The sequence below is a fragment of the Neopelma chrysocephalum genome, unplaced genomic scaffold, assembly GCF_003984885.1.
Source record: "Neopelma chrysocephalum unplaced genomic scaffold, ASM398488v2 Primary Assembly neopelma1_97222, whole genome shotgun sequence".
NCBI classification, from domain to species: Eukaryota; Metazoa; Chordata; class Aves; order Passeriformes; family Pipridae; genus Neopelma; species Neopelma chrysocephalum.
The window spans coordinates 3,471,932-3,494,373 of record NW_020925863.1 but is presented as its reverse complement, the minus strand read 5'-3'; the positions used below and the strand labels follow the sequence as shown (position 1 = coordinate 3,494,373).

Sequence of the window (22,442 nt, the reverse complement as noted above, 5' to 3'; positions counted from 1 at the left end):
GCCCCGCGTCGAGCGCCGCCGCCACAGCTGCGCCGGGAGCGCCCGGCATCGCCAGCGGAACGCGCGCGAGTGGCTGGCACGGCGCGGGGCGGAGCAGAACAGAGCTCCCGCCCCGGGCGCGCTGTGTGTCACCAGCGGGCAGCGCGCCCTGCCCCGCTTCTCCCCCGCAGCCCCGGCCCAGCCCCCGGCGCGCCCCCACAGCCCCGCTGCCCGGCGGCGCAGGCGCAGTGGCGGCCGGAAGCGGCGTGTGGGCCGGCCGGGCCGCGCCCCCGCCCCTCCGCCCGTCCTCCCGGCCCGGCCCCAGCGCGCCGCGGTCCCGCCGAGATGCTGCCCCTCTCCATCAAGGACGATGAGTATAAGCCGCCTAGGCTCAACCTGCTCAGGAAGGTGTCGGGCTGGTTCAGGTGAGGGAGCGGCTCAGGGCGGGCCGGGTGCAGGCGGGGCCGCGGCCGAGCCCCCGCGAAGGGGTCGGGGAAGGTGGTGCCGGGGGTGCCTGGGCCGCCCGGCGGGCGGGTCCGGCCTCCTGCCGCTGTGTCGGCGGCCGGTGACCCGCGGTGTGCTCCGTGCACAGGTCCATCCTGGCGGACAAGACCTCCCGCAACCTCTTCTCCTTCCTCTGCCTCAACCTCTCCTTTGCCTTCGTGGAGCTGCTCTACGGCATCTGGAGTAACAGGTAGCGGGGCTGGGGGCGCGGGGCGGGCCGAGCGCGGCTCCAGCGCGCAGGAAGCGGCGCCTCCCGTCCGGCCAGTGCCACGTCTCCGCCCGGCGGGGCCGGGCCGGGCCTCCCGCCCGCCGTGCGGAGGGGCCGCTCGGCACAGCCTCGGGGCTGCTGGAACGCTGCCCCGGCCGGGAGCGCTCCCATGGGTAGTGACCGGCTCGGCCGCCCCTCCACCGGGGCCCGGCGGCGCGACTCGGCGCCTTCGGGAGGAATCCTGTTTGGAGCTGCTGTCGTGCTCGGCTCTGGGCTGAGGAGGAAGCCTGGCCTTGGCCTGAGTTACAGGAGTAGAGGGTTGTAACCGTTTAGTGCTGCCGCTTGCCACAGACATCCTCTGTTTGGGAGCATGGTGTGGTTTGTAGGTTGATTCCTGGGTTCCTTCCTCTTTCCGAGGAAGAAACAGGAATTAGCAAATCCAGATATAATTAAGTGATACTTTACACAGCACATAAATTCACAAAGGTGGAAAAAACAGGAGAGACTTCACTAAATTGTTACTGAAAAATCTGCAGTGCAATATAAGCAAAAGTGCAAAGTAACTTCTGTACTGATGTATGGTATACAGGTAGACAGTGGTGCTAGCATCAGTCATGCTTCATTCATGATAGAGAAGTTGTTTTATGGTGTTATTTCACTCTCTTTTGTCTGTAGTTTAGTTCAGAGTGGACTGCCTTGGAAATGTGAATTAAGCACAGCAGTGTCCTTCCACATGGAACTTAAAGTAGTTCTTTTCAAAAGCTGTAGTATGGACACAAATTATTGAGACTCTTCTTTTTAAGAGTCTTGAGTGAACGCAGCAATGTGGATTTGGAAACAGTTGCATCCTAACACTATGTTTTTTTGAACCTCTTAAAATACACTATAAAATCCTTAACTTTGATTACAGTAATTAATCAAAGCTACAGTGTATCACTGTAGTGTAACACAGTGTTATCTTGGGCACAGAATATCTTAGTAGCACACAGACTATGTGTTTGGTTTTGGCTTTCATGTTGATTCACTTTGCAGTTGTGTGAGGGTTATTATGTGCATAGTCTGTTTGAGTATGATGTTTTTTCCTAATAACTCAGAAGACGTAAATATTTTTCTCTGTAGTTTGGGTATGAAGAGGTTTATGTTCATGTGAGTTTGCTCTGTCTTTTAATCATAATTCTTTTTCATAGTGGGACCTAAAAAAGTCCTGCATATGAGGTAACTAATAGTGGCACTTGGCAGTTTGTCACTGTAGAATTTGGCAATTGGAATTGAGAAGACTCACTTATTTTTTTTCATAATTGAGATTAAGAATTGTGATTTGCATTAGTTTTGTTTATATTTCAAGTCACTAATTCTGAGTATCTCTAAGCCTAGATTTTGGGCTACAACAAAACAGTGTCTTAGCAAGCACCTCTTGAGTAGAGAGCGGTAGCAGAGATTATGATGAGGAATGCCTTCAGTCAAAGCAGGCAGTTCATGCTGTGGAAGAACAAGCACATAACAAGCAAACAAGGAGCCATATAGGGAAAATTATTTCTTCATTTTGCAGAGCACAGCTCCGTTGTTCCCCACATGAGAGATTACCTTCTGTTTGCCAAGCAGGTTGCTTCCTGAACTCACATAGCTGGTTTGTCATTTATATGGTCATCCTAGAAATACTTTGGAATGCTGACAATCTTGAAGCACAGAAAACAGAGCTGGATATGGTATTTTGCTAGCTGAGAGCTTGTTTAAATTTGAAATCTGCTACTTGGACTGTTCTGTTTTAAAATACTATTACATGCGCACTTGTGTAATTTAGTATTAAACTTGTGTTATTAAATGAGCTGTGGAAGTGTTCTCATTTAGACACTGTAGTTTATACTCTGGATGATGTGTTCCATTTCTAAACAAAGTTCTTCCATACATCCCATGTTGCTAATGGTTGACTGAATCACTTGTTTACTTTAGTAATAACTTTGCACACATTTTTTAAAAAAGTCTTGTTAATTTATAGGTCACTTAAAAAAAGCCCCAGATGAAATGAGATTGGCCTCTTACCAGGCTTCCTGCCACTTGTGCTGCTAAATCACTTATAGCTGTACCCATGATCCAGAGCATGGTTATGCCATGTGGTGAACTGCGCTGCAGACACAGGCTATGCTGTTCCCTGTTGATAAATCCACATGCCTCTGGCCACCTGGAATTGTGAGTTTAGGTCTTGAAAGCAGTACAGCTGTACTGGTGTTGCACCTACTGTGAGTCTTGCCTTGCTGAGATTTGCAGGTATGAGCACAGTGCCATGGTAACTTGCTGTATGATTTCTGGTTCTGGAGCTAGTATGGGATTTTGCTTCAGTAACAGCCTTTATATACTTCTCTTTCCCAAAAGACTCTATTGGGAAAAAAAAAACAACACCAAAAAGAGGCCTCAGAAACCACTAGCTATCTCTGTTTAGCCATGCTTATTTCTCCCATTTCATAATCATTACCACTTAGAAGGTAAATAGGGTGACAGTAACTCTACCTGAATGTTTGGTGTGTTTTGTGGGTTTTTTTCCCCCACTGAATCTTCCTTATCAAGGAACCAAATCTAAAGCAATGAGTTTCCCTAGAGATGTCACCTGGTTTGGGGCAGGGGGTAGCTGTCACCAACACCCTTCAAGAATTCCATAGCAAATTCCATTTTGCTGCTTCATAGGCATCCAGCTAAAACATTTGGTGGTCTTTTAAAGTTTGTTCAGAAAAACTCCATCTGTTTCCTGCTTTGGCTAAGGACAATTCATCATGCCATCATCTTTCTGCCTTAAATATTACAGTTGTGTATATATATAACTCTGTATGTGTCCATAAAGTATATATGTAAATATATAGATCGAGACACTCGCTCTCTCTCCTCTCTTCCAAACCCACTTCTTTCACAGTTAAGTGTTTCATCTGAAACACTTCAGATTAATTTTGTAATTGTTTTCAGTCAGACTCAGATGGTTTAGTTTTTTTAATGTGAGGTAGTTGGAACTCTGGCTAATGAAACTTTGTGTTTGACTTCAGTGTGAAAATGTGGCTGTCCTCTAGAACTTATTACTACTAGTAAACCCTTCTTGTTCTCCAGTTTCCTAAAACTGAGTTGTGTACATAATTGTTCTTAGACAACCAAAGGATTGGGAAAATGGAACGTTTGGAACGATTGTAGTAAGAAATGCTTATCAGTACCTCTGTATCAAATGTCTTTCCAAATATGAAGTGAATTTTGTGTTTCAATGCACATGCTTCCTTGCAGACTTACAGAACCTGTTTATGAGTAATTTAGTTAACTTTGACAGCTGTTGTGTGTGGTGTTAAAGCCAGTTTACCTATAGCTTACAAACTGATATGAGTTCTACTGACCGAGTAACTCATGAACTAATTTAAGTTGCTTTGAACTTTGTAGCATGTTTTTTTACCCTACACTTGAACTGTGTCAATCAAGATTGTAGTTGTGCATTGGTCTTTGAAATAAATCCTTTAAGATATGATCTTTCAGCTTCTAGATCTAAGAGGAGTGTGGGTCTTCTAGTCAATGCCTTGCAGCTGCTAAGGCAAATATTTAAGGTTGTATTATGTTAGCAAGAGGTGTGCCTTTGGGTAGATCTACTCCAGAGGTTTTGGTTTGTGTCGGGGGAAGCCACCTTTCACTAGCACCAAAATCATATGCTAGGAGGATGTTTTTTGCCAAGGACTCTTCCCAAGTGCCTTTCCTAAGCTGATAAAATCAATTTTGGCATTATATTTGTGTTGGTGATGAACTGTGGATTTCTCCTCTGTGCTAGCAAAACTGTGCCTGAAGCTTAGAAATGCAGTGTATTCTGCTAGTGTGTAAAAGATAATTGGCTGTGGAACATAACATTTTTTTCTTGTTCTCTTTCAGTTTAGGTCTTATATCAGATTCTTTTCATATGTTTTTTGACTGTACTGCTCTATTGGCTGGATTAGCAGCTTCAGTTATTTCAAAATGGAGGTCAAACGATGCTTTCTCATATGGGTAAGAAACTTCAGGCTGTTACCTTGATGTACTGTAATAACTGTTTAGGCAGTCATTTTTCACTCTATAAACAAAACCTCTTTTTGCAGAACATGGAAAAGCTATGTTGAAAGTGTGGGGGTTTTTAAGGTGAGTTATGTAAACCTTTAAGTTAATATCCCCCTAGAAATAGTAAAAATATGAAGGCATTGCTTTTGGGGAGAAGTTTTATCCCTTCCAAGATCTCTGTGATCATAGTAGTGGAAACAAGTTATACAGGAGAAAGGTGCCCTGCCCTGTCGTGTATTAATGGCACCAGTGAAGAGTGAGAGCTGCATCCTGGGCTTGTCCTCGCAGTGCATGAGGAGTGTTACAGGGGCTTTGGCTGCTGCTGTCCCATGCCTTCTTTGGAACAGAAAGTTACAGCTGAAAGGAGCTAAGTCACAGAGATGCTGCATCTGAGATTATAAACTATGATTCTTGGAATCAGTAGGATTTGACATCTGCCATTTGTGGCTGCCATTAATCCGGATCCTCAAGGCTGAGGTGTCATCCCATCCCGCCCTTGGTGGATGTACTTGCTGCAGCTGGTTTTGTTTGAGGGTCACTTGGTTTCACTGAACGTTGCAGTTCTGCCCTGTAAAACAATACTGGTGGTACAATATTATTAATTGGTAATACTGATTAACAGCAAATGTGGTGTAACATGGGCTGCTGCACTCCCCATAACATTACTGACCTGAGTGTCATCATTTAGCTTCAGCTGTCTTGATTAAATGTGAATCCTGTAGTTTGAAACTTAAAGCACAGTTTAATTAAGGTGGAAACTCCAGTGTGCCCAAAAATCAGTTTACGAAGAATCGTACTATGAACTCAATTGCAATGAAAGCAGGTTCTGTATTAATTACTGCTCTTCATTTAAACAGCTGGTGTTCCATTTATTGGAGAACAGACACAATTTATTAAGTTTGATGTTTGCTACATGGAAATTACATGTTATTCTAACCTGGCAGTTTTTTATTGTCAAAATTGGATGTTTGAAATAATTAATTTCTACTTAAAACTTTCACTAGTAATCCCCCTTCTAGATGGGAAGCAAATTAGTGTATATCGGTTTGATACTGAACGAAACTTTACATCAGAAGACTTCGATTACATTTCGCATGCTTATCTTAGTTTGTGGCTTCCCCAAATATATCTTTATACCACAACTTCCACTAGAGATGATCTTAATTGGAAAGATTTTGACATATTGAAAGATTTCTTTCCTGTAGAGCAGGTAATAGCTGATGTGGATCAGGTAGTTTTTATCAAAATACAACTTAATCCATTTCATATACTTAGTTAATATGCTGGATCTTCCATTTAGCAAATTCCTCTGTAATACACCTGTTTGAGAACTAGAAGATTGCACTCCAGTCTTTAAGTTCCACTTCTAAATTTCAGTATTTAAATGAATGTGGTAATATCTGCTATTGCTTTTTCTGTTTCTTGCAGGTATGTTCGAGCAGAAGTACTTGCTGGTTTTGTAAATGGTTTATTCCTCATCTTTACAGCGTTCTTCATTTTTTCTGAAGGCGTTGAGGTATGTTATGAAGTAAATTACACTGTCAATTGTCACATTTCTGTTATTAATAGGGGTGAAATTATTGAGTTAAATAAACTGATTAGGTTCATAATTTATTAAAAATCTGTGATTTGAGCAGAGAATAGGGCCATCTGAAATTGCTGTTTTGTGACACAGAAACTCAGCTTTTTCAGAGTATCTGTACTAGCTTCTTAAACAGTGTATTTTGTTTATGTGTAAAGATTCTGTGAGATGTAGCCTGTCCTTTTTTTCAGCAAGTTAAGTGTGTCATAGAAAGATCTTAACTTTTCATTGTTGAAGGACAAATGAGGCCAAGAAGGAAAGGCCCAAAGTAGCCACTCAGAGGAGTTAGTCATAGGTCACAATCTGTAAAGAACTTGGACTAACTTGTTAAAGATAGAGCACTATCCTCCAAATCTTGAAGTCTGATATAAATGGCAAGTAGTAATAACTTAGAGATCTACAAAGGCTCTTTTCTTGAATTTTTTTTTACATGATGATTCAGGTGATAATCTCAAGATTGAAATTTAGACATTAAGGGCAACATTGAGGATTAAGAGTAAAATTGATAACTATTTCAGATCATCTTGCATTAATGCTTTTACTTTTTAATGAGAGATAGACTATAAATTTGTTTAGACTTCTACTTCATAAGACGTTCTAGTGAATTTTTCTTTTTTTAATAAAGAACTGGGAAGAGCTTTCAGGAACACATCTTCTGCATTGATAAGCCTGTCAATACTTTAGAATCAGTACAAGCTGGGCTGAAATTGCCTATCAGCTGGGGAAAACCTCAAATCTAGAAACAGGAACAAAACTTACTAGAAAAATTAAAAGCTGACTGATCCAGGGTATTGTTGAAACGTAATTCTCTTCCTGCTGGTCTTAGCCCCTATGGGAAGTATTCCCTTTCCTTGTGATGGTGACTTCTTTTCTCGTTGTTGCTTTAAAGTTTTACATCTGTTGAAAGTTTCATTGTCTTGCTATTGCTTGTACCTTTCATTCCTGTGGAAAGATGGTGAATGTTTATGTCCTCTGTCAACAGTAATTTATGCCTGTCAACACTTCAGATGCAAATTGTATTAGGTCTATAATGTCTCCTTGAGAAAAAAATTCCAAAGTAGGTAAAAAAGAATTTAAAAAACAAAAATCAATATAGATTTTAGAAGTTCTAAAAAATGTTACAATTTGTTCTCAGTCTTCATTTCATTCCCCTCATTGCCTTACTCTTCTCAGAAGAAAGGAAGAAATAGTGGAAGTTGTTTAGGTGACTTGGGCAATCCACATATTACAACAAACTTGAGTGTTTTCATGTGGTGTTGAGTCACATCCCACAGCAAAATGAAATCTTATGATAACAGTTAGCTAGACTATCAGAATATTCTACTGTACTGTCAGAGCTTTAATAATAAAATTTCAGCTTCAGAGAATAAGAATTAGTCTATCATCCCAAAAACTGGTAGTCCTGGGTAATTTTTAATTATGTCTGTATATATGTTTGTATGAGAATGCTCCTGTATCTAAGTGGTTTTTCAGCACCTTTTAATAATGTAAAGAAATTGTAAAACTCTACATTTGTGCTTTGTTTTGTTTTTGTTTTTTTGTTTAGAGAGCACTTGAGCCTCCTGATGTGCATCATGAGAGACTTCTTCCTGTTTCTATACTAGGATTCATTGTAAATCTTATAGGAATATTTGTTTTTCAGCATGGAGGTCACGGGCATTCACATGGAGCTGGTAGGATGTCTGTAACTTCCAGTACTGTTTCCTTTCTTGGCACCTTGTGTTCCAGGACCTTATAATCCTCCAATGAGAACCCCAGTATTAAATTTTAATGTCTTTTTAGTAGCAATTCTAGCCAAATGTATATTTGACTTCTGACTTCTGTGTTTTGTCACTAGCCCTAGTCACTGTTGTACTTCTCATGTTAATATCCATTAACTGGAACACTTAGAACTCTAGAATCTGCTTTCTGGAACAGGCACTGTTCTGCACCTTGTTGAAAGAGATTTGCAGAGTGTCTTTCAGAAAAAATTAAGCTGGACTTAAACAAGGTTGTGGCTGAAAAATTTAGAAAACATTGTCTGAACCAAATTTTAAGCATGGGATGATTCAGCTTCAGGTGCTTCTCAACTCAAGTGTCTTTGAATTGAAATGCAGAATTTATTTGCCTAAATACATGTGGTGAACACTTGGGTTTTTTTCTGCAAAGCCTATTGGTGTCTCATTCAGCTTAACATATAAACTTACATAGTCTAGTGGAAGAAAACAGTCTTTTGTCTTTAAGCAGCAATCTAAGCTTGAATTTTGAATGTGTGAACAATAGCCCATTTCTGGTTTCTTAAAACAGCTATTTTTAATGTGATTGTATCTAATTATGTGAACATTTTTCAAATTGTACTAAAAGGGTAGCACAGCTTCTCAGAAGTGGGAATGCATAAAAGCACTTGACTTCTCAAATCAGTTATATATTTTAGTGTGCCTGTGTACGTATATATAATTTTTATATATATATTATATGGCTGCACAGCAGAGCTGTAGATGACAAACAGTTTTGTTAAGTTTCTTAAGTTATTTAAAGCTGTACCTTAAGATGACCTAAAAGGCAAATAGGTTTTGAGTGGCTTAGAAACAAATGTAAGCGTACTTTAATTAATTATTTAAGTTCCTCCTCTGATGGTGGTATTTGTTTATAGGGCATGAACACAGTCATTCTCTGTTTAATGGTGGTCTCGGACATGGGCACAGCCACGGAGGTCATGGGCACAGCCATGAACAGAAGCATGCCCATGGACACAGTCATGGGCACGGCCATGGGCACTCTCATGGTCAGGATTATTGTCATGGTAAGTACTTAGTTAATGTCCTAGACCATCTTGACTCAATCTAAATGTGCTACTAATGATTTACTGGAAAAAAAGAGAGGGTGCTGGCAGCTTGTTGTGATCATACATGGAAGTAGTTTCATTACATGTCTAGTATGCTGTGCTGCTGCCACGTGTCGTGGCTCATTTTATGTGTCACTTGCAGTAAATTCAGTGTTAGTTTTTAAAGGCTGTGATTTACCTGTGGTTTTTAAATGTTCACCTTAATGTTATGTGTTGGCAGAGGGTGGAACAGCTGTATGCGATGGCAATATAATGAAATTATCAAGTGCTCAGCTTCAATTTTTTCATTTAAATCCATAGGCAAAGTTAAGCTGCTTTGCTAGTGTTCTCCATTTGAATAATCTTACAGCTCAAGATATTAGAAAATATGAACAAACAAACTTTGGATACTTATGGATTGTTAGTTGTACTTGGTTTGTGATTTCAAATAAGATTTTCCCCATCTTGTGTAGTTGTAATCTGTTTTAAAAAGGTGGCTATGAAAAAGGGGCTTGTTATCTTAGCTATGTTTAGATCTTTTCTATAAAGGCAAACAATCTGGGAAGAGACGTTCACACAAAATATGATCAGTAGCCTTCACTATGGGAGAAGAGGCAACCTATTGAAACAGTGCAGATGAAAACCTTGTGGTGCTGCAGGGTTGTCAGTCCTTCCCGCCTAAGCCATAAACTAGGATATGATGTGACTAAAAATGTGCACATTCAGAGCAGGGAACAGTGTTGCAACTTGCAGACAGGAGGTGACAGAGAGTGTAAAAATATTTACTTGTCTCTTCCTTGCTATTCTTAGCAGAAAAGTGGTGCTTGTTTTCCAGGAGTTCTCCTGGAATTTGGTTGGAAAGTAGGAGCTCCCCGCTTCTGCTTCTTCCTTGCTTTCCCCACACTGCCCACCTCAGTGGAACACTGAATGTAGCTGTGTTGTGCAATTTGTTATTCGAATCAACTTTTGTGTAATATATTGTGTATCCTCACTAGAAGTTATTTGCTATCCTTTAACAAGTTTTTCTTAATATATCTTTCTAGTGTGTTCCACAGAGGCATTAATCTGCTTGGATGAGAGGATTTTTTGCTTAGTTCTACCTTCTCCAAGTTTTATCCTGGTTGTTGTGCAATTAGAAATTTCCAAAAATAAGACCATAACAGAATGTACCACTAGAGAGAGCCTTTGCCTAGGTTAATGTGTCAATAATTGTCTTCACAGATGACCATTCTCTTGAAGCAGTGGCTGGATCCAGCAAACAGATTTTACAAGGTACTATGATAATAAGTATAAAGGTTTATTGGTTTCATCACGGTCTGCCTGTAATTCATCTGTTTTAGAGGGTTCCTCTGGATAAATGCCACATTTTTCTTAGAGGAGCTATTCTATGAAATCCCATTCCCCTGTAAACAGAGCAGTGCTGCACCCTGTGCATGTGTCATTCACTGAAGTCTAAATGTAATGCAGTGTCAACACAGTTTAAAAGAGAGATCCCAAAATCTGGGATTCAGCTTCTGTTACTGGTGCTGAAAAAGCAAATAATGAAAAACTAGGAAAAAGTGGTTAAAAGCAGAAACCTAAGGAGCCTAATTGCAGTGTATGTACTGGAAAATGAAGAACAGTATGATTAAGATAGAATGTATTTGAAAAATGCAGATAGATATAATTGTTAAAGAGTATCTGAGCTTAAAACTTATCTTTCATCAAGCTCTTAGAGTTGGTTTAAAGAAGATGGTAGTTTGCTCTAAATTTCTTGAAGAAGTATTGGAATCCCTGATCTCTTGAGCATTAGTTATGGTTAGTTTAGATGTTGGTTTTGAGCTTTGGTTGGCTGTTTGTTGGTTTTGGTTTTGTTTTTAAAAGGTTCAGCAGTTAGAGGGAGACAATTATGAGATGTAGGAGGTAGTAGTTATTTGGCATACCCAAATGTACATAGTGTTCTCTCTTATTGGATGATTTTCAGTCTTGTTTAAAAACGAACATTTACAACCTCTTCCAGAATTTACAGTACCCCATATTATGCATATGTATTGAAAGTCATGAAAACTTCATTTTAATTGAAGCATATTAAAACCACTCCATTTTATTTTAATTTTTTAATACTGAGGAAAAAAAAACCCACCAAGTGATGCAAAGACAATCACCAGACAATCATTCACAAAGACAATCACGAGCAGATCAATGTCTGGGGAAGTCTCTGAGCAGCTATTTTGAAAAGACAGCACCTCAGTTTTATTGCTGAGCATGGTGTGAGATGGTATGGAGTATCTCCCTGGTCCCTTTGGGTCAGCTGTCCTGGCTGTGTGCCCTCCCAGCATCTTGCCCCCATCAGCCTACTTGCTCCGGGGTCAGTGAAAAACGAAAGGCCTTGATGCTGTCTAAACCACAGCATCATGCAGGCTGCTGTGGAGAAAACCTGGCTCTGTCCCAGCCAGACCCAATACAAATGCAGGCTTGGAAAAATCACTTAAGAGCTGATTTGTAGTTGGGTGTTGTTTTGACAAGGGGCTGGAGACTTGTATTCAAAAAGCTGTTTCTGAGTGACTTCCCATCATTGCCAGCAGAGAGCTCCAAAGGCTAAATTTTGGCTAGCTGCAAAGTACATCTTACTTTGTATTTTAAGGCAGTGTTGTTCTTCAAAATAAGAGTGAAGTTTTTCATGTCTGCAGCAGTGTTCAATTCTCAAAACTATTTGTCTTGAATGTCTTTGCCAAATAACTTCTGGAAGATGTCATCAATGAAACAATAGCATGTTTCAAAGCTTTGCAGAGCTGTTTCTGTTAATAGTCTGTCCATCTTAGCACTGTCTGTAGGCATCAGGGAATGTGAGTTTCTTTACTATGTTGTGGGTGGGTATTGAATGAAAAAATCTAGCTGCATCTATTAATCACTGTTTAAGTTGATAGCCATGCTATGAAATACTCCTTACTGCTAACTGAAGAAAAGAATGTAAATTCTTCAAGTGGTCTATATTCTAAAAATATGTTAAAATCTTGTGATCACTTTGTATGCTTGACCCAAAATTGACCACAAATTAAACAGGTATAAATCATGTTATCTAGTTCTTGCAACTCTTCTCTGTAAAATCTCTTTGAAATACATGTCTTTGAGAATGCCAAGTTGTAATGATATCAATTGATCTTTTACAGGTGTATTTCTGCACATTGTGGCAGACACGCTCGGAAGTATTGGTGTGATCATATCTGCTATATTGATGCAGAACTATGGTCTAATGATAGCAGATCCTATTTGTTCAATGCTGATAGCACTACTTATAGGTGTAAGGTAAGCGTGGCTATCACTGATATTTGGTAGTACTTCTGATGCTAGTTACAGCAGAAATTATAGCTCAGAAGAAAAGGTTTGTCTGTTATGTTAATGACTTAGAATGTTTGCTTTTCTTCCGAGAGGGGTATGTTATCTCTATTTTTTACAGCTGTTCTGATGAGCTCTTGTATGAGCTATTTTCTTTCCCTTTTCTACAGCTACAACTTTTGCTCTTAGATCTGCATATTTTACCCGTTTGCATAATACTACAAAAATGTCTTTCAGGTTCAAACTGTAGAAAGCTTCCTCTCTGTATTTAGTACATGCTTATATAAACCAATGTACTCCAGTAAATGGAGCAGAATGGCTTCAGGGCAGCAGAGTTGAGCCTGCTGGCACAGGATGTGCCCTTGTCCTTGACAAATCAAGGCTGGTAGGTTTTAAATTTTTTTTTCTTTCCCTGGTGAAAACTGTCTTTTCCTTTGTATTTGTACTCTGAGACATCCTTATTCCTTTTAAGACCTGACGGAAATGCTTCAAGTAGCTCTAGACTTTTCCAGTTGGTGCTTACCAAGATCACTGTAAATGTGAAGCTATTTGGATTAGACTGGACAAGCAAATATTTCATTCAGTGCTGCTGTTATTGAGGTTTTCTGGCAGCAGTTTCAATGGTGGCGCAGGGCAGCGTGCTACAACTCCAGTTACAACCTACTAACTGAACACCTTTGTCTCTTCAGCACTGGTGAATGTCATCTGAACTGCAGCTACTTATGCTTATACCATGTATGGCATGTTTACAGCATATGCATGGCAGCATTCAAAGGATTATTGATGTGAATCTCCCTAGTTATCAAAGTAGGGCAGCGTACTTCAGACACAACACCCACAGAAATCTCTCTGCTAGAGATCACTGTTATCATTTTAATATAAACTCTTAATATTTTGACTTAAACATCTTGTAATTTCGTAATGGACAAATTATTACAAGCTACTTCTATTACTGAAATCTCAAAATATGGGAAGGGAAATGTGCAGGTTACCAAGAGGGAAGAAACTATTGCTGAGGTAAAGGTAGTAGCTGAGTAAAACACAGGTTTCCATACACTTAGATTAGTGTACATAGATTAAATAATTGTCTGCTGTTTCAAAGGAATATTTGTCCATTTTTTCTGTGTCCCTTTTACTAGTTAAACCAACTTTGATAAGGTGAAGTGGGGTGAGAGTGTGTGTGTGCCCCAACAAGTGGACCCCATGAATGTGTGTTTAAAAACCAGGATCTGTTCCGTAATCAGGATCTTTGTGACTCTAATAACGCAACCATAATTTTGAGTCAGAGATGCAAAAGCCAGTCTGATAAGGTTGTCCAGAAGTTTTAATGGTGTTTGGGGACTTCACCCTAGTTGGAACTGTATCCTCCCAAGTTATTGCATAATGGTCTGATTTTGACCTAGAGTCTGCAGGGCATGAGTAGGGGGTAGGTTTGATCCTGGGCTCTTTTTTCTCTGGTGTTTTGTTTGGGTTTTTTTGTTGTTGTTGTTAGTTTTTTGGGAGTTTGTGTGTGGTTTTTTTTTTAATCTGTATTCTTTCTATGATACTTATATATCGAAAAAAGGAATAAAGCCAGAACACAAATCCTTATTCCCTTTTGTGAAACTTTTTGAGAAAGCAGTTGCAGGAGAGTGCAGAGGAAAGTCATTGCTCTTAATCCAGTGTTGCTTGTGTCTACGTGAGATAACTGTTCATTCATTCTTTTACTGAGTATTTGCTTTGCTTCAGTGTTGGGGCAGTTCTCTCAGATTTACTTGAGTCTTGCCTGCTTCTGTTAGTGGGTCTTCTCTGTTCAGGTTTCTAAAATGATGGTCGCACTTGCCAAAAGAAATCACACAAATACCTATATAAGATGACTGAAAAGCTTACTGCTGCAGTATAAAGCTGTCCAGACTCTACTTTGTAACCTGCTCTGTCTTGTGCAGAGGCAGAAGGGTTGAGCAACGCTTTCTCGGAGAAGTCAAGCAGTGCTTTTAAATCAAATGGTTGAGCCGTGCTGTAGACAACATCTCTAATTAGTGCAAATTGTCAGCTGCTGACACGGTGTCTCTGTGTTGCTTCTGTGATCCTTCACTAAGGCTGCTCCAGGGTGACATATTCTCTGCCTAACACCTCCTGAGTTAGCACAGAACATTCTGACTGCATAGTGAAAATCTGCTGTGGGATTTGAGTTTGCCTGGATGCAACCCCTAATATCTAATGAACCCTTCTCTGATTACTTTTGGTATTATCTCATGCAAGTGTCCATTTAATTATAAATAGGACATACTTAAAATAGACAAGTCTATCTTACTAACATTTTTAAGGTTGCTTTTTTTAACAAAAGCTTGACTATTTAATACTTGTTCAGGTTGACACTCTTGAAGTTTTTTCCAAGGTGTTGTCCTCATAATCGTATGTGCCTGAATCAATATTCAATTTCTCAAGTCTCTAAACTGCTTTTAATACTTAAAACTAAATATTCATTTAGTTTTTAGCCTTAGTATTCTAAGCCTTATTCAGAAATGTTGAAGCAATTTTAGTATTTCAGTCAGCTATGTGAAATTAGACACCACACAAAAGCCACAACTCTAGTATAAATCAAGTTTGTCTGAAACCACTATTAGACCCACATGTTTCTAGAAAGGCACAGTAGACTAAATCTCGTACTAGATTGCATAGGGTATGCAGACTACATATTAAGTGGTCAAAGAAATTTACATTTAGTGAAGTTGTTTCCATGGGTTACGTAATTTTTTTGCATAAAATCTAAAGCTTCTTGAACATGATATATTATGAAAGAGCTTTGGGGGAGGGTGTCCCAGTACTGTTTGGGATATATGCCATTTAATGTTTGAGGCATAAGAATATAAAAAAATTACTTTGTTAAATGAAGTGCTGCATTCTCTAAGATTCAGAAGCAATGTTTTATAGCAAAACTCCTCCAAACTAACATGTTTGTCATTGGTGTTGTTTTAAGCCATTATTGCTAAATGTCGTGCACTGCTTTTATTTACAGGGTAATGGTACCTGCCAACCTTGCTTGAGAGTCAAGGTATTGTGTTGTTATGAGAACAAGCAATTCAAAATCAGTAAAGTAAATTTTAAACCTGTGATCCTTGTCTTGAGCAAAGCTCACAGTCTGATTAAAATTGCCATTGCCTAGTAGAAAAATTTTATTAAAGTTCTCAAATAGGCCGACAGCCTTGGCACTGTGGATATGGATGCTGTTTGGGGAAAAAAAAGAATTTGGAAATCTGGCTGTAGATTTTCAGCTATGGTATTTGAAGAACCATAGCTGGTCTTGATCCTTAGCAATGTTTGTTTACCTTCCACAAAATCTATCACAAATGTCCTCTCTTTTCTGTAGTGCTGAGAGCACTGAATGAATTTCCTGCTGCGCTCTGAGTGCAATGACTGTGAAAAGGGTTCTTTACCAGTGTTGTTTTCAGCCCTGCAGTCTGAGATTATAACAATGCCAGGGTCTTGCTAGCTATGCCTACAAAAACAGTGGCATAAATAGGATGGGACTGGAATGGGTACGAATATTATCTGAATGTGATGCAGGTTAATTAAGAGTTTGATGCTTTCACTCTTCATTTTTAATCAAGCCTTGTGTCACTGGCAGGCTGGATTTATCAGATTCATATAAATAGCTTTTATCTGTTTGAACACCTTTCACTTCTTCTGTAACAGCGTTATGTGCAACTGTGATGTGCTGTAACATTAGCTGCTTTTGCAGTTCTAGCTTTTTCAGAGGATATGTTTTTATCCCAAGTCTTGCTGTGGGTTAGCGCCTCTTTCAAATTCCATTGTCTTGTAAAAGAGTGTGGTATTTTAAGGCTTGGTAATCAAGAGACCAATGGAAAATTGAGTGTACTTTAGCAGCAAAGTTTAAAGACTCCTTGTGCATGAGAAAGCTTTCCACTTGAGCATTCAGCATTGTTTATTTTCCTCGATGTTCTTATAATTTAAAACAAACAAGAGGGGAAGTACCAGTGCAATAGTTGCTGCAGAGACAGCCATGTGTTTTTTTTCGCTAATGACTAATCCAAAAAAAAAAAAAAAGCTGTGTCAAATTCTCTGACCACATTTTCAGCCTGCTTGGTTTTGTCATCTTTCGTAATGTTTTCTTCAGTCTCATGAGATGGAACTGATATTTCTAGTGACTCCTTGTGATTAAATATAACTGTGTTTAGTTAATGTTTGAGAAAAGAGCATAGTGTGTGGAGTTTTGGTTTTTAAATTAAAAGTTTTGTACTTAAGTAGTATGCATGAAACAATGGAAAACATCAGATATCATCAAACTGGATTCTGTTGTTTGTGGTGTTAGTTTGGCTTACAGTAAGACTGTCTTGTGAGATAGTATCCTGTTGGATGCAGAGGGGTATCCATGGCCGTCTGTGCTCTTAACAGCATTTGTGAGGGCCTGTCACATCACTGCAGCTGTCTTTTGGCCTTTTCAGCTTTGCAAAAGATGACATTTGTATCCGAACACTAAGACAGAGGATGAGGGTGTGACCCAGGATATGCTTCAACTTCACCAACAGTATCAAGCCACATCCTGATTTACCTCTATTCTTTGGACTTTTAAGATGGTTTTGTTTCATAGCCTGTCTCTCCAAATCTACTGACAGTTAATTTCCCTTCCATCAGATAATGTACATCAGTTTTACCAAATAATGTAAGTAAGTTGTGCAAATTAGGCATTTTTTGTTAGATTTCTTTCCTGGCTTTTTTCACTCATAGTGGTATGTTTCAATAAAAAGGCAGGCTATTACATTCTCCGTTCCTTTAGTTGTTTCCCTGGGAAAAAATATGCAGCCTGTATGTGTGTGGTTTTTGAAGCCTTTGGGTGCCTATGTTACAGGGACCTTGTTAAATTTATGGAGATGGAGTTGGTGTTCAAAATTCCTGTATTCAGTTTGCATGCTGAAGTTGTGTATTGGTCTTTCAAGGTTTTTATTAAGAAGCAAACCTGCATTTTAAATAGTGAGTTAAACTGAAATCAATTCATCAGTGGAGTGTTTTGGCAGCTCCAGCTCCCCTTGATGTAATGCTTGTGACATGGACATTATTTAGTGAGATGGGTCCATTAATAAGAGAACCTTTTTTTCCCTAAACTTCTGTAATCCACTCTAGAATGTGACACTCCAATTAAGCTTCCTTTTGACTGATTGACAGTTATTGCACTGCTAAATGTTTGTCTTGGTGACAGGTCCAGTTTAGGCAACTCCTGCTTGTCCCTAATTGCTTCTTCCTATTTCCGAACTGATGCCTTGGTAGCAGCACAACTGTGTGAGGCCATGTGATGGAGTGCACCAGGCAGTGACTTTGGCTGGAACCACCATTGTGCCTGCAAGAAGACTTAATTTTAGGGTGGTGGTTTTTCCAGAGATTCATTAGACAGGAGTCACACACCCTCTAAGTCCCTCCCACTCCTGGCTAAGGTTTAGCCAAGGGGTGAGCTGAGCAGTCAGCCAGCACTGCTTCCATGGACTAATGGAACCATCTGTTTAAAGCTGGTTAGGTCACGTTGTCCACCATCTGCAAATACACAGCTGGTCTGTGCCATGCATTCCATATCACTTCATGAGATTTTAAACAAAGTTTCTGTGGTTTTCTCTAAGAACTAGCCTGGTTAATCTCTTACAAATGTTTTGGGTGTGCTTTCAATCCTATCACTCTGTGTACTGCAGCTGTGATGCCAGTGCTGAACTCTGAAATTCAGCTTACCATTTCTGAAATATATAGTCACTTTTGGTCTAGAGTGTTCGGTGACTTGAAATTAAATTGCTATTTAAGCTTTAGTGTTGGGTTATAGATATTTGTTATCCTCTTGAAAATGTTGGAATGCTGTACTGAACCAGGCATGGTGCACTATTCCTAAACAAAAAAGGTACCATGCTGACACTTAATAAGAGTATAACTTTTTAGTGGTAGCTTCAGGGTATGGGCTTACTGGTCTCCTGGTTTTATTAAAAAAAAAAAAAGTAATAACAATAAAAAAGGATATTAAATGTCTTCTTAGTTATCTGGTTAAACAAGACCACTTGGCCAGGAGGGAACCTCTAATTGCTTCCAAATGTTTAACCCCTGAGTTTGGATGAGACCCTACACTTAGTTCACTGCAAGAATATGCAAAATTGTCTGTTTCTGACAAATTAACTTTGTTATAGCTGGACTGCTCCACACTGATTTCGTTTTATGATTGCCCCATTATTATCTTAGTTCATAAGAAAAATATGCCTTAAGCCAAACACAAAGGCAAAACCCATTGCAGTTGAATATTGTTGTGATTACTTGTGAATGATTTGCCATTGAAGTAGGTTTTGAGCTATACTTATCAGCTGCTTTGTTGTATAACTTCTAAGATATTAAGACGTCTCATCTCAGATCCCATGATTAAACTATTAGTCTTCTGTGATCAGCCACTGGGTAGTTCTGTGGAAAATGTGAGGGAGAAGTAATCTTGCCTTTGGTAAGACACCATAGCAATTTTGTACATCCTTCTATTTTCTGTACTAGGTTTTCATGGCAACACTCTCAGCTTCTAGTGGAACAACTAAAGAAGAATTTCTCATTAGTGTTAAGGAATCTTAGGTTGCATCTTTTGAAAATGTAATAACAGCTAATTTCCTTTTTTCTTTCTAGTATTGTTCCACTTTTAAAAGAATCCATTGGGATTTTGATGCAGCGAACTCCTCCTTCCTTGGAAAATGCCCTGCCTCAGTGCTACCAGAGGGTGAGCTCTTAGGCCCTTTTTGCTCATCAAGCTGCTGGCTTATTGAGCCTCAGCTGTGTGTATGAGGATATTTTATGATGTTTTTTCAGTAATGCCTGTAAAGGTTCTTTAGAATATACAAATGGAGGTACTAGTTTAATTAATGTTTTCCTGAAGTCCCAAATTGTATGTAGCTTCTCCTTGTTTGTGTTTTAAAAATGTGCCATGTTAGTGAAGAAAAATAGATCCTGAAGCTTTTCCTCCCAAAGTGTTCTGTGCTTATACAAAGTGCAAAATGTTTTTCTGTTTTGTTCAGTTTTTGTCTCCCACAAAATCTAGTTCTTAGGAATGTGAGGTGGACTAACATTGGAAGTGTATTTGAGTATACATAGGTTACTCTGTATTTGACCTGTTCTCCTCTTTAACTAATCTATTACAATGTCATGACCTGAACACTGAAGTGTCTTTGCAAAGTTAATAGGAAGCACTTGTAGGAATGCTGTCTGCCCTGGGGGAGTTACAGGTTGGAATTGGTCACTTGGAGGGTTTGCTGCAATTGGACAGAGGAAAAAGCAGGGGGTTGGCAGGACAAACCTAAGCCCTCGCAGAATATTTACAGAAACGTTAATGTATTAATATAAATTATATATGAATACGTTTTCATTGAAGTTAGAATCTCACAAATTTTTTCATGGCAGAATTCCCACATTTGCGAAAATTGCAGTTTTAATTGAATGCCCTCTCAAATTCAGTAGCTGACTTTTTTCTTTTGGACACCTCTATTTTCAGAAATGGTTTCAGTAAAATACATGTAGAATGTAAATGCATGATACAAAATCGTGGCATATACACAAATCTGAATGATTTCACCTTCCTTAGGATAACTGAGATAGTAATGAGAAATTTTGCTAAAAGATCACAAATTCCACAGTGAACTAGAAGGAAAAGAATGCATTGGCTTTTATACTATTTTCTGTAAAAAACATAGTACAGACAAACATTTTCTGAAATACGTTTTCTGAAATTTGCCTGTATTTTTAGGTGCAGCAGTTGCAAGGAGTTTACAGTTTACATGATCCACATTTCTGGACCCTCTGTACTGATGTTTACATAGGGACTTTGAAATTATTAGTAGCTCCTGATGCTGATGGAAGGTGGATTCTAAGCCAGACTCACAATATTTTTACTCAGGTATGTCTTATCAGTGGAAATCACATCTCAAAACATAAATTGCGTGTCACATGATGTGACATTGTAATTCTTATCAAGCAAAATTAAATGTTTCTGGGTTTGGAGTCTGTGTTTTGGAAAGCTTCTCTGCTCCATCTGTATAGAACAATTTCAAAATACTCAGTTGTGTAGGTGGAATTACTGTACCTCTCTGCATTCGTTTTTGATGTCACTTAATGGAAATAACACCTCAGGTGTATCAAATTGGGTTGACCTATATTGACCTATGAGGAACCAAGAAAATAGCCGAGGCTTCCCTTGGGGTAGGGCTTCCAACCACAGACTGGACCTATTCAAGCTTTTCACTGCGCTGGCTGCTTGCACATGTGATGACTTTCTTGCCAAAAGCATAATTTAGAACTGGTTTGAACAACAAAATCCTGTGTTACGCTCTTGTGCTTAGCTTCATTTTAAACCAACAGCTCTTCAAGCAGCTTACTTTTCATGAAGTTAAACTTGTACAAAAGAAAGTAAGAATTGCTTTTGTGCAGCTTCCCGAATGGCAGTGATTTAGGATGATTCAGAGAAGGTAATGTAGCAAAGCTAATGCTAATATATCATTACTTGACTGTGTGAAGAACTCTGTATTCACACTGTGCTCTCAGTGAATGATGTGCTAAATATGGGAGATGAATTACAGATAAATGAGACATTGAGGTTTTTTGCTAGGTAACTTACTGGTGTGAACTGATGTTCAGGACAGGTAAATTGCTTTGGTTTTACCGGGTTTTAACTCTCCTTCCCTTTTCCCTAGGCGGGAGTAAGACAGCTTTACATACAGATTGATGTTGCAGCCATGTAGTGAATTTCTGGAATTGTGCTGTTGGACCAAAGTTTTCAGTACTGTACTGGTACAACAACCTACTTCTCGAGACAGAGCCTGCCTCCACCACTGTTCTGGAATCGACTGAATAGATTTCTGCCCTTGGGCTATGGGTGGAGTTCACTTCCAAGGAGTAAATATTGAATGAATGTTATGGACGTTGGGTCTTGGTTTTTTTGGGGCCCCCAAACTTGTAAGTTTTTGAGGGGTTTTTACTTAATAAGATTGCGGTACTGGAAACCCTGTCATGTCTTCAGTAAAGCTGCTGAAACCACTGCTCATTCCCATAAAACCAGTGTTATTGACAATTGGAAACTTGTTTTGTAGATGATGTCACAATGGTTGACATGCTTCAATATAATTGTATGTTTGTACAATTGTTTGTACTTTGCAAACTTAATGAACCAAACCATATTGGGTTTTCAAAGTGCCTTTTATATCAGGAGAGCTATTTGCCAGCATAAATATGGAGCATCAAAGGGTTTTATTACTTTTACAAATAATCTTGTATGCAGTCTGATTATTTACTAGTGATGTATATGGGGGGGTTGTGTACTTGCATAACTGTAGATGTTAGACTTCCATTATACTTGCATCTTACCAGACAGAAGAATTCTAAATGTAAAAGACAAAGCTGTTGTGAAGAGACTTGCTTCCAAAACAAGCTGGGTATTTTGTTGCACATGTCTTGTGAAAATTATTTTAGTCAAAATATTAAGATTTAACTCCAATTCTTAGTCTCTTCATACTGTTGAAAGTAACGAGACACTACATGATGCTACTCATTTTTATAGTCACTTAAGCAACAGACAGCTGAGGGAAGATGCTGGTGATGGAAGCAATGCTTGAAGTTTTATATTTTCCAAATCCTGGTGGAAAAAACTAAATCTCGAAATTGTTTGTGAAAGCTTAAATCTCCTTGATTTTAATAGGTTGTAATAATTTTTATTAAAGTGATTGGTGAGATAATTTTTGCCTTTCCAAATACGGAAAATAGTTTTTCCTGGTGGCTGTACCCAAAATGGAATAAGGACCATGTTTCATGTTTCCCAGGTTAACAAGTCTGATATCTTTGACTATCTTACTGTAGCTTTTGTATGTTTTCATGAGGAAGAAAGTTCTTAGTGCAGCATGGGTTGGTTGTTTGGTTGTTTTTCCAGAAACATTAGTCTGTCATATTTTTCTAGCATTTATAATCATTTTGCTCAGATATCTGAGTGTTGTTTTCAAAACAAATCTTCTATACTT

General features: G+C 39.1%; 1 protein-coding gene across 2 annotated transcripts; it reads left to right on the top strand.

Moving 5' to 3' along the window:
* Positions 1–276: 276 nt before the first annotated feature.
* On the top strand, positions 277–22,163 carry SLC30A7 (solute carrier family 30 member 7). Of its 2 annotated transcripts, XM_027671855.1 has the most exons (11): positions 277–404; positions 572–673; positions 4,577–4,690; positions 6,167–6,254; positions 7,867–7,993; positions 8,953–9,102; positions 10,345–10,395; positions 12,273–12,408; positions 19,072–19,162; positions 20,183–20,332; positions 21,126–22,163. In XM_027671855.1, exons 1-11 carry the CDS (start codon positions 325–327, stop codon positions 21,171–21,173), a joined length of 1,137 nt encoding a protein of 378 aa, XP_027527656.1. In that variant the 5' UTR covers positions 277–324; the 3' UTR covers positions 21,174–22,163. The 2 variants fall into 2 exon arrangements, with proteins under 2 accessions (XP_027527656.1, XP_027527657.1); XM_027671856.1 differs by lacking the exons at positions 277–404; positions 572–673 and adding an exon at positions 948–1,127 and having other exon boundaries at positions 4,570–4,690.
* Positions 22,164–22,442: the final 279 nt, after the last annotated feature.

Excerpts from the sequence above, each read along its gene's own strand:
- SLC30A7 (XM_027671855.1), top strand. The coding sequence starts at position 325 with ATGCTGCCCCTCTCCATCAAGGACGATGAGTATAAGCCGCCTAGGCTC. Across the intron at positions 6,255-7,866 it reads TTTTTTCTGAAGGCGTTGAG|AGAGCACTTGAGCCTCCTGA; the intron begins GTATGTTATGAA and ends TTTTTTGTTTAG. Across the intron at positions 10,396-12,272 it reads CAGCAAACAGATTTTACAAG|GTGTATTTCTGCACATTGTG; the intron begins GTACTATGATAA and ends GATCTTTTACAG.